This window comes from Dermacentor variabilis, chromosome 1 (assembly GCF_050947875.1).
Source record: "Dermacentor variabilis isolate Ectoservices chromosome 1, ASM5094787v1, whole genome shotgun sequence".
Taxonomy (NCBI): Eukaryota; Metazoa; Arthropoda; class Arachnida; order Ixodida; family Ixodidae; genus Dermacentor; species Dermacentor variabilis.
In genome coordinates, this window is record NC_134568.1 from 92,318,520 (window position 1) to 92,332,285 (window position 13,766).

Consider the following 13,766-nt stretch of genomic DNA (forward strand, 5'->3'; position numbering starts at 1 on the left):
GCAACCTACAGTTTACAGATAACATTGTCCTGTTCAGCAACACTGATTAGCCACAAATTATTGAGGACCTTAGCTCAGATAGTGCAAGAGTAGGTAAACTGTTTCAGAGTGCAAGAGAACACACACACACAGATGCGCACGCACGCACGCACGCGCGCGCACACACACACACACACACACACACACACACACACACACACACACACACACACAACACACACAACACACACACACACACACACACACACACACACACACACACACACACACACACACACACACACACACACACACACACACACTAACACCCAAAGAAAAGACCCTCCCATTTTCACACAAGCATTCTCAGTGCTTGGGTAGCTTACTGCTATCCTCTCATCATTGCATTCTACTGGTACAAACACATAGGGCAGAAACTTGGAGGTTAGGTTAGCAAAGAAGCTTGACAAGAATTTAAGGATCGTGCAATGAGCAATGAAACGAAATATGCTAGGCATAACAATAAGGGACAAAGAGACAGGAAGACAGTGGTGTGTATTAGACAGCAAACAGGAATAGACAATATCCTAGGCCGGTATTTCATAGCGATGCTTTTTTGCCAATGACAATGCCTTTCGGCACTTTTCGAATTCACGACTGTTCAAGTGACGCTCCACCCTGGGTGGAGCTTCGAAAGTGGCTACTCACGAACACGAAAAGTGCCGAAAGGCATTGGCATCGGGAAAAGACATCGCTACAAAATACCAGCTCTAGTTGACATTAAGAGAAAAAAAAATGGAGCTGGGCAGGCCATACAATGCATAGGGCAGGTAACTGGTGGGCTTTAGAGCTACAGAATGAGTGCCAAGAGAAGCGAAGCGTAGTCGAGGATGCCAGAGAACTAGGTGGTGTAATGAAATCAGGAAATTTGCAGGCACAACTTGGCCTCAGTTAGAGCAAGACATGGGTGAATGGAGATAGCTGGGAGAGGCCTACGTCCTGCAGTGGACATATAGGCTGATGACGATGTTTTAGGGCGCAAACCAGCTAGACAGCTTGAAGTTTTGATAGGTTAAAAGCCGGCTGAGGAGACCTCCACATACCGAGGAAAATTCAAAACAAGTGCAGCCACTTACACGAGATGATGCTCAGGTCCGACAAGGTGACCACAAGGTTAGGGTGCTCTTTGAATGCATTGAGCAGTAGTTGGCCATCCTCGGTGAAGAGGAACACAAGTGGGATAGTAACATCATCTGTGCCATCGCCGGACATGGCAAACACAGGTGACTGCCGTGCATTGGTGCCTGCCTGGTTATCTGCAAGGTGTCACCCACCCATTGAAATTAAAAAATGTTTATTTAACCCTTCGATGGCCACTGCCATACATGTATCGTGGCAACTGCAAATTTCAATCACTTTGCCTATGTGAAACGAGTAATCATGCACAGTCATCCCTAAAGATGTTACCTGCCATGGGATTAAAAAAGTTAATTTTTTAAATTTTTTTTTATTGCACTGCCAAGACTGATTTTTTGCATTGTGCTATGGTGGCTACCCCTATGGTGACTAGGAGCATTTGTGCTTCACTTTGTTCGCTGCAGCATGCTCATGCCGGCGCGCGAACGCTTTTTCTTGATACGAGCATCACAAAAAGTGACTTCTATCTGCCAAAGTGTAACCACAAGATGTTTGCCAGCATGGTTCACTCACAGGCACACAATTACATTATTTGAATTAAAGATTGAAGAAGCTCCAACCAAAATTTATTTACAGGCAGGCACTTGCAAACAGATGGTACCACTGCAAGTGTGTTTCTTTTCTCAAGAATCACAAGAACTGATTGTATCTCATTTAGAGATCCGTCAATTATTGCACAATTCTCACTTGCGTGGATTTTTCTGGCTGGCATGCAACCACAGAGTTTACTTGCGGGCGCTCACCTGTGTACCTCGCCTTTGCTATGGCCATGCATGCTGGCTGTTTCAAAGCTATTTAAGATAAAAATGAGTTGTGTGAATTTTGCCACATATTTGTAGAAAGAATACTCATTACACAGTGTATCTATATACTGACGAATAAACCGTATATGCTACACACAAAAATATTTTTGCTGCTTTATTGTCGCTTGAAAAAAGCTTTAATAATGTTTTCCCGAAACAAGTTGTCCTGAAGATTATAAATCCGCAATAGTAGCCCTGTATATTAATATCAAACATAAGTCATTCATGCCTTTTATGCAATGGTTTAAAAATAAAGCATTGCTGGAATAAAGCTGGAATTATTAAAGGGACCCTGAAATGATTTTGACGATTTTGCACAAATGTACTGAGTAGTTAGGGTAGGTCCTTCTTATCATTAACCTTTTGAGGGTCAATGATTTAAATATAGGGCGCCGCGAACAAGTCCAAAAATGGTCGATGCCGTATATTTACGGCACCATCTGTACGTTTAAAAAGCACGCCAATTTCCTAACTTTTTCTTTTCTGTCATGTGCTGCATACAGGGAATTTTTTTCGCGTGCCTCCCTCTCTCGGTTTTCATTGCACGGTTTGTTTTAGAGCTAGTTTGCTCCCACGCATCTATATAGTACCGCTCGTGCATTGGCGCACGCGCGGGTGGGTGGCGGTTTGGATTTGTTCCACGGGCGGTTTGGGCTTCTTGCGCTTGCAAAACTGATGGCTATCTCGTTGCTAATCGCTCAAAAGGCGACTGCCTCTTTCTCGCTCGTTTAGTGCTCACAGGGGTGTGCATAGGAAGGATGCCATCGTGCATGCGTTTCCAATACTTTTTTTTTTTTTTGACACTAGCGAATACCAATGGCCTCTGGTTGGCGATAAGATGAAGATTAGCGGAAGTTTGTCACACGTTGTGCTTTTAGATGGGCACACAACCACACAGTTTTCTTGAGTGCGCACACCTACGCAGTTCGATTACGCCATGGATGTACATATTAGTGTAAGAGCAGGAACAGCTGAGTCTTGTGAAATATTCTCATGTGCGCATTTTCAAGGCCTTGAACTATGTGTATAAAAATGCATAAAAATGCAACTCAGCTACGGTCTTCGGTGGGTTTCGGATTAGTCCGGCGAAAAGTTCTTGCTTTACGCCTCGCATCAAGAAACGCACTTTTTTCTCTTCGGATATTTCCGGGTCGGCGTGCCGGAAAAGGCGGGTCATCTCTTCTGTGAAGATGGCGATGGTCTCATTGGGTAGTTGGCCTCGGGTTTCCAGCAGAACTTCGGCCATTTTTTTTTTTTTCGGACAACGCTTGTGAACGTCCTCAGGAAGTTACTGCAGAACAGGTCCCATGTTGCTAGGGTGGACTCCCGGTTCTCGAACCAAGTCCTCGCGGCATCTTCCAAGGAGAAGTACACGTATCGTAGCTTATCCTCAGAGGTCCAGTTATTGAAGGTCGAGATCCTTTCGAAGGTTTCGAGCCAGGTTTCAGGATCCTCCGACGTAGCTCCACGGAAGGTAGGGGGCTCTCTGGGTTGTTGAAGTACGATGGGTGACACTGGGGCAGCCATTGTGGTTGTCTTGGCCACAATCTTCTTGGTCTTCTCAGGTAGAAGTCCGTGATCCGGGGGCAGCTGTTGTAGACTATGGCTTGCTCGATGGTCCGTGACTACGTTGGTGCTCTCTTTACGGTCCGGGCTTGGATCACGGCTTGTTGGGGGCGTCTAGTACATGGACGAAAAGCACCTCCACCAGATGTCATGTGGTGGTGACGTTGCAGAACATAGTAGCAATACTGTGAAAGACAAAATTAATTTTATTGGGCGAACCTGTGCCCACAAAAACAGGCTACACTTATAGCTCAAAGATAGCGGTGAACACGGTCGGCGATCGTTGAATATCTGATCAGCGGGTCAAGCGCGTCGGCTTTTATACAGCAGTCGTCGAATGTTCCAGACGAATCGTTGGGACCCGCGTGCCTACCACAAAGTTCTACACCATTCGCGTCAGGCGATGAAATCAGATAACAGAAGGTTCAGCGACAACAGACAACGGATAGAAGCATTGATAACTTTCCAGAAACTTCGGATACATGCAGGCACGTCCCGCGCTGTGCGATAACATTTGTTAGGCAGCGAAATGTGGTCGCCCGATAAAGATAAGTACACGTGTCAATAGCCCCCTCTTAAAAAGCATCCACCCTATGCTGCAACCAAACGAAAGTAATAAAGAAAAACACTTGTAGCAAAGAAAACAACAAAATAAGGAAGTTTGTCAGCGTCCGTAAAAGGGTTTAAGGCGCACCACGTGAACCACTTCGGATCATGCGCGGCGCCGCTGTGAATGCGAAATGCCGTCTGGCACGACCTCATAGTCCAGTGCGCCAATACATCGGATGACCTTGTAGGGTCCGAAATAGCGCCGCAGTAGTTTCTCACTGAGTTCTCGTCGGCGTATCAGGGTCCAAACCCAAACACGGTCGCCGGGCTGATACTCGACGAAGCGTCGTCGGAGGTTGTAGTGTCGGCTGTCAGTACGCTGCTGGTTCTTGATCCGTACGCGGGCGAGTTGTCAAGCTTCTTCGGCGCGCTGGAGAAAGGTAGCGACGTCAAGATTTTCCTCGTCAGTGACGTGCGGCAGCATGGCGTCGAGCGTCGTCGTCGGGTTCCTGCCGTAAGCCAACTTGAACGGCATGATCTGTGTTGTTTCTTGCACCGCCATGTTGTAAGCAAAGGTTACATATGGCAGGACCGTGTCCCACATCTTGTGCTCGACGATGACGTACATTGCTAGCATGTCGGCGAGGGTCTTGTTCAGGCGCTCCGTGAGACCATTCGTCTGCAGATGGTAGGCAGTTGTCCTCCTGAGACTTGTCTGGCTGTATTACAGAATGGCTTGTGTGAGCTCTGCTGTAAAAGCCATTCCTCTGTCGGTGATGAGGACTTCTGGAGCACCATGTCGCAACAGGATGTTCTCGACGAAAAATTTCGCCACTTCGACTGCGCTGCCTTTCGGTAGAGCTTTAGTTTCAGCGAAGCGGGTGAGATAGTCTGTCACCATGACGATCCACTTATTCCCGGGTGTTGACGTCAGAAACGGCCCCAACAAATCTATCCCAATCTGCTGGAATGGTCGACGAGGAGGTTCGATCGGCTGTAGTAACCCTGCTGGCCTTGTTGGTGGTGTCTTGCGTCGTTGACAGTCTCGGCATGTCTTGACATAACGGGCGACGTCGGCGGTCAGACGCGTCCAGTAATACCTTTCCTGTATCCTCGACAGTGTCCGGGAGAATCCAAGGTGCCCAGCGGTTGGATCGTCGTGTAGGCGTGCAGTACTTCTGGACGCAGCGCTGATGGTAAAACAAGAAGGTAGCTGGCGCGGACTGGTGAGAAGTTCTTCACAAGCAGGTTGTTTTGTAGTGTGAACGAAGACAACCCGCGCTTAAGTGCCCTAGGGACAACGTCGGTGTTCCCTTCCAAATGCTCGACGAGGCCTTTCAGCTCCAGGTCTGCTCGCTGCCGTTTAGTGAAGTCTTCCGCGCTTATTATTCCAAGGAAGGCGTCGTTGTCCTCGTCATCTTGCGGCGGGGGATCGATGGGGGCGCGTAATAAGTAGTCGGCGTCAAAGTGTTTTCTTCCGGACTTGTATATTACGGTGACGTCATATTCTTGCAGTCGGAGGCTCCACCACGCCAGCCGTCCTGAAGGGTCCTTGAAGTTAGCTAGCCAACACAACGCGTGATAGTCGCTGATGACTTTGAATGGCCTGCCATAGAGGTAAGGGCGGAATTTTGCAGTAGCCCAAATGATGGCGAGGCATTCCTTTTCAGTCATAGAGTAATTGCCTTTCGCTTTTGACAGCGACCGGCTAGCGCAAGATATAACCCGTTCAAGTCCGTCTTTCCTCTGGGCTAGGACGGCACCGAGGCCTAGGCTACTGGCGTCAGTGTGGATTTCAGTATCGGCATCTTCGTCGAAGTGTGCAAGTACCAGCGGCGACTGCATGCGTCGTTTGAGTTCTTGAAATGCGCCGGCCTGCGGTGTTTCCCACTTGAACTCGACATCACATTTCGTTAGATGTGTTAGCGGCTCCGCGATGCGTGAAAAGTCCTTGACAAAGCGCCTATAGTAGGCACACATGCCAAGGAACCTGCGCACTGCCTTCTTGTCGATTGGCTGCGGGAACTTTGCGATGGCAGCTGTCTCCTGCGGGTCGGGGCGTACCCCAGATTTGCCGATGACGTGGCCTAGGAATAGAAGCTCATCGTAAGCGAAGCGACACTTTTCCGGCTTCAGAGTGAGCCCTGATGACTTGATGGCCTCTAATACCGTCGCAAGCCGCTTAAGGTGATCGTCGAAATTTCCGGCGAAGACGACGGCGTCATCCAAGTAAACAAGACAGGTCTGCCACTTCAATCCTGCTAAAACCGTGTCCATCACGCGCTGGAACGTTGCAGGCGCCGAGCACAGTCCAAATGGCATAACCTTGAACTCATAGAGGCCGTCTGGCGTGATGAAGGTGGTCTTTTCACGATCCCTTTCGTCGACTTCTATTTGCCAGTAGCCAGACTTGAGGTCCATCGATGAGAAGTATTTAGCATTGCAGAACCGATCCAATGCGTTGTCTATTTGTGGGAGGGGGTATACGTCTTTCTTCGTGATTTTGTTCAGTCGACGATAATCAACGCAGAAACGTAGGGTTCCGTCCTTTTTCTTCACTAAAACAACTGGAGATGCCCACAGGCTTTTCGACGGCTGGATGATGTCGTCGCGCAGCATTTCGTCGACTTGTTGTCTTATAGCTTTGCGTTCTCGCGTCGAAACTCGGTAAGGGCTATGGCGGAGTGGTCGAGCGCACTCTTCGATTATTATGCGATGCTTTGCGACTAGTGTCTGTCGAACCCTCGATGACGTCGAAAAGCAGTCTTTGTATCGTCGAAGCAGACTTCTGAGCTGTTGCCGCTTAATCACGGGGAAACTTTGATTCATGTCGAAGTCTGGCTCGGGAACTACGGTCGTCGGGGTAGATGCGACAGAATCCGAGAGGACAAACGCATTGCTGGTTTCCAGAATTTCCTCGATGTATGCAATCGTCGTGCCCTTGTTGATGTGCTTGTACTTCTGGCTGAAGTTTGTCAGTAATACTTTCGTGTTTCCTCCGTGCAGTCGGGCGATCCCTTTTGCGACGCAAATTTTACGGTCGAGCAGTACACGTTGGTGACCTTCGATGACACCTTCTACGTCAGTGGGCGTTTTGGTGCCGACCGAGATAACAATGCTGGAGCGAGGCAGGATGCTCACTTGATCTTCGAGCACACTCAAGGCGTGGTGACTACAAGGGCTCTCCGACGGTATCGCTTGATCTTCCGACAGCGTTATTGACTTCGACTTCAGGTCGATGATTGCGCCGTGTTGGTTCAGGAAGTCCATGCCGAGAATGACGTCTCGTGAACACTGTTGGAGGATAACGAAGGTGGCGGGGTAAGTCCGGTCGTGAATGGTAATTCTTGCCGTGCAGATTCCAGTCAGTGTGATGAGGTGTCCTCCAGCGGTCCGAATTTGGGGGCCCTCCCATGCAGTCTTAACCTTCTTCAACTGGGCGGCGATGGGTCCACTCATGACGGAGTAATCGGCTCCTGTGTCTACTAAGGCAGTGACTGCGTGGTAGCTGTTATAGACGACGGCTTGCTCAATGGTCCGTGACTACGTTGGTGCTCTGTTTATGGTCCGGGCTTGGATCACGGCTTGTCGGGGGCGTCCGGTACATGGACGAAAAGCACCTCCACCAGATGTCACGTGGTGGTGACGAAGAACACAGTAGCAATACTGTGAAAGAGAAAACTAATCAAAGACAAAACTAGACAATCAAAGACAAAACTAGACAAAACTATTGGGCAAACCTGTGCCCACAAAAACAGGCTACACTTATAGCTCAACGATAGCGGCGAACACGGTCGTCGATCGCCGAAAATCTGATCAGCGGGTCAAGCGCATTGGCTTTTATACAGCAGTCGTCGAATGTTCCAGACTATTCGTTGGGACCCGCGTGCCTTCCACAAAGTTCTACACCATTCGCGTCAGGCGATGAAATCAGATAACAGAAGGTTCGGCGACAACAGACAGCGGATAGAAGCATCGATACTTTCCAGAAACTTCGGATACATGCAGGCACGTCCCGCGCTGTGCGATAACATTTGTTAGGCGGCGAAATGTGGTCGCCCACAAAGATAAGTACACGTGTCAATATATACCACCGCAAAGTATTTTTTCTGACTTTACGGTCACCCTAGAAATATTGCAGTAAGTTTATTTTGAAGTAAGTCCCTAAGAAGAATTGGAATCTGCAATAAAAAAAATCTACCCTGGGCGGTCGCATATGGTGAAAAAAATCGTCCTTCAAAGGGTTAATTGACTAAGTGCGCCACATAAAGTGGGTAATTTATTATAAGGTTTTAAAAATGTGCATAGCTACCGATTGCAGCATGCCACTCGGTTGAGTTTTCAGCCACCCCTGACAAGGTGACGTGAAGTGACCATATGACTCCAGTAAGGAGAGCTATCCGATTGGCTATCCAGGGCGCGTCATCAATAATTTTTCCAACTTTATGGTTAACAAATGTTGTTTATAATAGTTGGAATGCTTGTTAATTTGTTTCGATAAAAAAGAAAGTAACAGAAAGAGAATGCACAAGGACAATTTATCCCTACACTCAAGACTTCCGGCACACAGAAAGTGTCATCAACTTGTGTTACAACATGCTCCGTGTTGACGAGAGCTTCGCGGTCAGTGTTGGTATCGATCTTTCTTTTCAGGAGCACCATAATTCGTCCTCATTATGTTGTGGGCTGCAAATGTAGACTGGCAATATGTGAAGCTACAACGTTGTGTCCCTTTGCAAGGCTGCAGACGAGCGGAGTGACTGCAGCGCATCGGACTGTCGGCATCCAATCGGCGCCAGGATTTACGCGTTTGCAGCCGTGACTTTACGTCGGAGGATTACTACTACAATAGTGTTTCGTGTGTCCAGTATTCGAATAAATCCAAGCACACGCGAACTGAGCCTCAACATTTCACGGGATGAGTGGCAGCACAAACGTGAACGATCTGCACGGTGCAGCCACCTGGTGGCATAGAGCTCAACCAAACACAGAACTAATATAGCAGTCACAAAGCGTATTCTACTTTGCTGCAGGCGTAAATTTTTAGCAGGAGCGCAATCGTGAACACACTGTTTTTCTAAATGTTTAAAATGTTTTACACTTGGTTTGAGTAATATTAGCTCTTTGTTTGGCTGGTTAGGCTCTGCACCGCTAGGGGGCTGGGCTGTGCAGACCGATCAGGCCGTTCATGTACGCCTATGATAAGGCTACTTTATCACAGCAACAGTAGTATGGGAGCGGGGGGGGGGGCTTCAGTTTACGCCTCCACCCATCCGTCAGAACGACCAGCTCGCCTGTGTTTCCCTAAATACTGGACACGTTCGGCGGTACGACAGAATGCTAGCAACGCACACTGCTTTGATAACTCGTTTGGGATCAACAGTTAGGCGGCTTGCGGAGAGGTTGGAGAGGCTTCGTGCGCTGGTTGCAACACAACCGGAAGTAGACAACCCGACGTCCCATCATGACACAGAGAGCCAGTGAAGATGGAGCTTAGCCCTGATTACTTGTCAAACGAGTTGAAGAGAAAATGCATGGCTATGGAGGAGAGTAAGTTGTAACCTTCCGTAGCTCTCTTAATATGAGACACGTCACAGAAATTGTGGTGCGAATGATTTACTGTAGCTATACCCTACGAGTCAACAAAATTTGTCTGAACCATTTCAGAGACCCTTTAAACTAAGTAAATGATGCGATTATGATTATTTTTTTACAACAATAAAACAATTCCCGAGGTCATTTATTGCATTGTCATAAGTGCAGCACATAACTCTTTGGCGGTGTAGTTAACATCCCTCCCTCTCAACATGGCTTTTCTTTTACCAGTCAACACAGTTTCTTTGAAACAAGAATGTTTCAAGAATTTCCGCTTCTATTCATGAGCTGTTTTAGACATGTGCTTGTTACCAACAATAGGGTACGAAACAAAATTCAGCAACCTTCATGTGATAACATTAACATAACTGCAGAGGTGTAACGACTGCTGATCCAGTGGCTATTATTGAGGTACAAACAAACCATAAAAGTGTAAGTTTTGATTGGTTACGTTCCAGTGATAATGAATGAAAGGAGCAGCTGAAGCTTACCCAGGACTATGCCTCCAACAGCCCCAAATGTTTGAATTTTTCTTGCCTGGAAACAGAGACAAAAATCACTCTATAAATATGCAAAAGTCAGTAAAATTGAATTAAATGTATAACAATTAGAACCCTTGTAAAATGATTTTGTTAATCTGTAAGCAAGGCCACCAATCAGAAGTGCTTGGTCGATGAGACAAAGGAATGAAGCAGCAGCCACTTGCCCCCAACTGTGCTGCTTGGCCAGAGTTTAACAGGTGCAGTTGTTAATAAGTCAGGGGGAAGGGGCACCACCCTGTACTACCTGAATTGTTCTTCATGGCCCATTTGGGCATGACAGTCTGTAAGCACATTTTTCCCAAATTGCACTGTCTTGAGAACACCTTATTTCTCAATGCATAAATGTGCACAAAAACAGAAGATAGGCAGTGGTTATTCATAGTGTCAAGAGTGAAGTTGAGGAGCCGGATGTGGGCTCTGAGTTGAACTTGCCTTGCATCTTTGAAAAGGCAGCAGCGCAACAATGACACGGATGGAGACAAGACGACAAGGACAAGTGCTGACTCAGTGCTCGTCTTTGTCATCTGGTCTCCATCCGTTTCCTTTTAGCGCTGCTGCCTTTTCAAATGTGCACCAACATGCTGAATTCGCCACATTGCCTTGCATCATAGATTTTACTCATGCTAGAAGTTTGAGAGTGGTCGTCGCTTGCCAGGAAAGATAAAATTAAAACCAATTTATGCTGTTGGATAGTGTGCAAAAAACAAATCATAGTTGATGTTTGTGCCACTGGCGGCGGAGACACGCTTGGGTTGGCCACAATGGCAGAAATATAGCTTTAACCCATTTTATTATTATGAAAGCAGGAGCCAAAGTTTCGACAAGTGGACTTGCCTTCTGCCGACAAGTCCACTTGCCGAAACGTTGGCTCCTGCTTTCACCTTGTTCTCGTTTTGTTCTTCATCTTGAATTTTCATCTCCTGCCTTCCTCATATCTTTAAACAGCACACAATCATCGGCAAATAATCGAATCTGTACACCGCCTTCAACCGTGTTAACAATATCATTAATATATAGAACAAAAAGAAGAGGACCGAGCACACTGGCCTGGGGAACACCTGATGTGACTGGAAGGCGACCCAATTTTTTGCCATTTATCTCAACGAATTGTTTCCGGTTAGACAAATAAGCAGAAACACAAGAGATAAACATCCGAGGGATTTCTGCATTTTCAAGCTTTAGAATTAATTTATCATAAGGGACCGTATGAAATGCCTTACGGAAGTCAAGGAAAATTATGTCTATTTGTCCGTTCTTGTCAAGGGTTGATACAAAGGAATGAACTACAGTGACCAGCTGTGTGACAGTCGAATACCCTCTTCTGAACCCATGCTGAAAGTTAGTTAAAATTGAATGCTTTTCTAGATATGTGGTTATGCTTTTTGCTATGATATGTTTGATGAGTTTGCAGCATGATGACGTTAAAGAAATCGGACGGTAATTTTCGACAAGTAGACGGTCTCCATTTTTATGAATTCATACTATTCGGGCTGTTCTCCAATCACTCGGTAATTCAGAGAATACTGAAGCATGGAATATTATAACAAGAAACTTTGATAAGGTTACAGCATATCTATGGAGAAACAAGTCAGGGATATTATCAGGCCCACTTGAACATTTCAGTTTTAGGTTCAGCACCATAGAGAGTACTCCAGCATACAATATAAAATTCACATCAAACGGTTCGTACACTAGGCAGTTTCACTGAGATTCGAGAAGCCTCTGTGAAAAAACATATTAAAGTGATGAGCAAGTTCAACCTCCTCCGTAACCATCTGTCGATTTATTGTCATTTGGGATATTGGTTTCTTCTTCTTAGCAATGTAATTCCAAAATTTACTTGGATCGTTTGTAATAAAATGGGGCAGAGATGAGTTAAAATAATAATCCTTTGATCTACGCATGGCCAGGGCAAGCTTGTCTTGTACTTTAGATATTAAGTTTGGCTGCGTACAGGCCTTTTTTAATTTCTTAATTTTACGTTTCTTCAGAATGATGTTGCGATTGAGCCATGGTGTTTGCTTGTGAACTTGTTTTTTCTTATTTGGTATGAATTTATCAAGGCAAAAATGACACATATCCTTAAAGCGGGTCCAAAGTAAGTTAACATTATTTTCATCAAAATCAGCAGGACAATTTTCCAAGTAATCAATCACGCATGCGTCGTTTGCGCGTGAATAATCTTTAACAAAATGGACAGATGATTTTTTAGTTTTAGCACAGGAAACAAGCTGTAAGCAAACACAAACAAGATATTGGTCAGATAGTTCCTGCTCGATCACCACCGTGATTCAGCGAATTTCCGAGCTAAGAAAAAAAGGTCCAAAACTGAAGATGAAGAACCTTGCACATGTGTTAGCTCAAGAACAACTTGTCTGAGATCTTGTGTTAACATGATATCAAAGGGTACATTAATATTGTGACTGTGATGTGGCCCAGGCTGAAGGTACATCCAGTCTACACCGTGCAAATTAAGATAACCTAGCAGAATAATCTTACTGTGTAAATATTTATTCATACAAGACCGTAATTCATGAAAAAATTCAGGAGGGGAGTCGGGAGGTCTGTAGATTGCGAATGTAACGAGGGTACAATCCCAAAGAGGTACCTTAATGCATAAACATTCCAACATAGGTACCTATTATGTCCAGAAGGACATCATCTATTGGATCTTTAATTAGGATCACCATACCTCCTCCCCTAGAAGACCTATCCACATCATAAAAACTATAGGAGGGAGGAAAGATGTCTTGGTCGTTAATATCCTCGCGAAGCCAAGTTTCGGTAATAACAGTAATTTGAGTGTCGTGTTGAAGCAACAGTATTTCTAAGGAATCTGCTTTATTTACAATACTCCTAGCATTAATATTTGATAATCATAGTTGCATATTCCTTGAAGGCTCATTGTTTCACGACTGTGTTTGCTGAGAGCGACTATCTGCAACCTGTACCCGTTTGTTTTGCGATTCGTCCCAAAAGAAAACATGCCTGTCTACTTTGAGCTTGTTGTGTATAAGTGACATCTTCTTTCCTTGAAGTTTATCCTGTCTAGCACTTTTCCACAGAAGCTTGCGCTTCTTTAATGTAGATTGAGAGTAGTCATTCTGGATGAAAATACTAGTTCCCTTCAGTTTTTTTTTTTGCATTTTGCAGTATTTCTTTCTTTTCATTAAAATTCTGAAGATATAGAATTACCGGTCGCTTGTCACCTTGCTTTCCTAATCTGTGAATCTGACCGACAGAATCACACTATACATTCAATTTTTTATTAAATACATCCTTAACAACTTTATCTTTGAGTGCATTTTCTGTCTCATTTGGAATTTCAGGTATCCCATGAATGATCAGATTAGATCGTCGGCCTCGATCCTCAAGGTCTGTTAGCTTTTTAGCCTGGAAGCTGATAAAATGTTCAATAGACTGTAAACTATGGGTATTTTCTACCGAGGTATCCATTGTTTGCGTGATTTGTGTCTGCATTTTGTTAAACTGGCTGTAAAGTTCCAAAACCAGCTTCTCAGTTTTCAAGAAATGC

General features: G+C 45.6%; 1 protein-coding gene across 1 annotated transcript in view; it reads right to left on the reverse strand.

Annotated features, from left to right (window-relative positions):
- Edem2 (ER degradation enhancer, mannosidase alpha-like 2) overlaps positions 1-13,766 on the reverse strand; it is a 94,682-nt gene that overhangs the window by 8,644 nt on the left and 72,272 nt on the right. Inside the window, exons 19-20 of the mRNA XM_075691162.1 lie at positions 10,181-10,226; positions 1,116-1,295 (exon numbers count right to left, since the gene is read on the reverse strand). Of these exons, the coding sequence (XP_075547277.1) occupies positions 1,116-1,295; positions 10,181-10,226 (226 nt within the window). The remainder of the gene's footprint in view (positions 1-1,115; positions 1,296-10,180; positions 10,227-13,766) is intronic.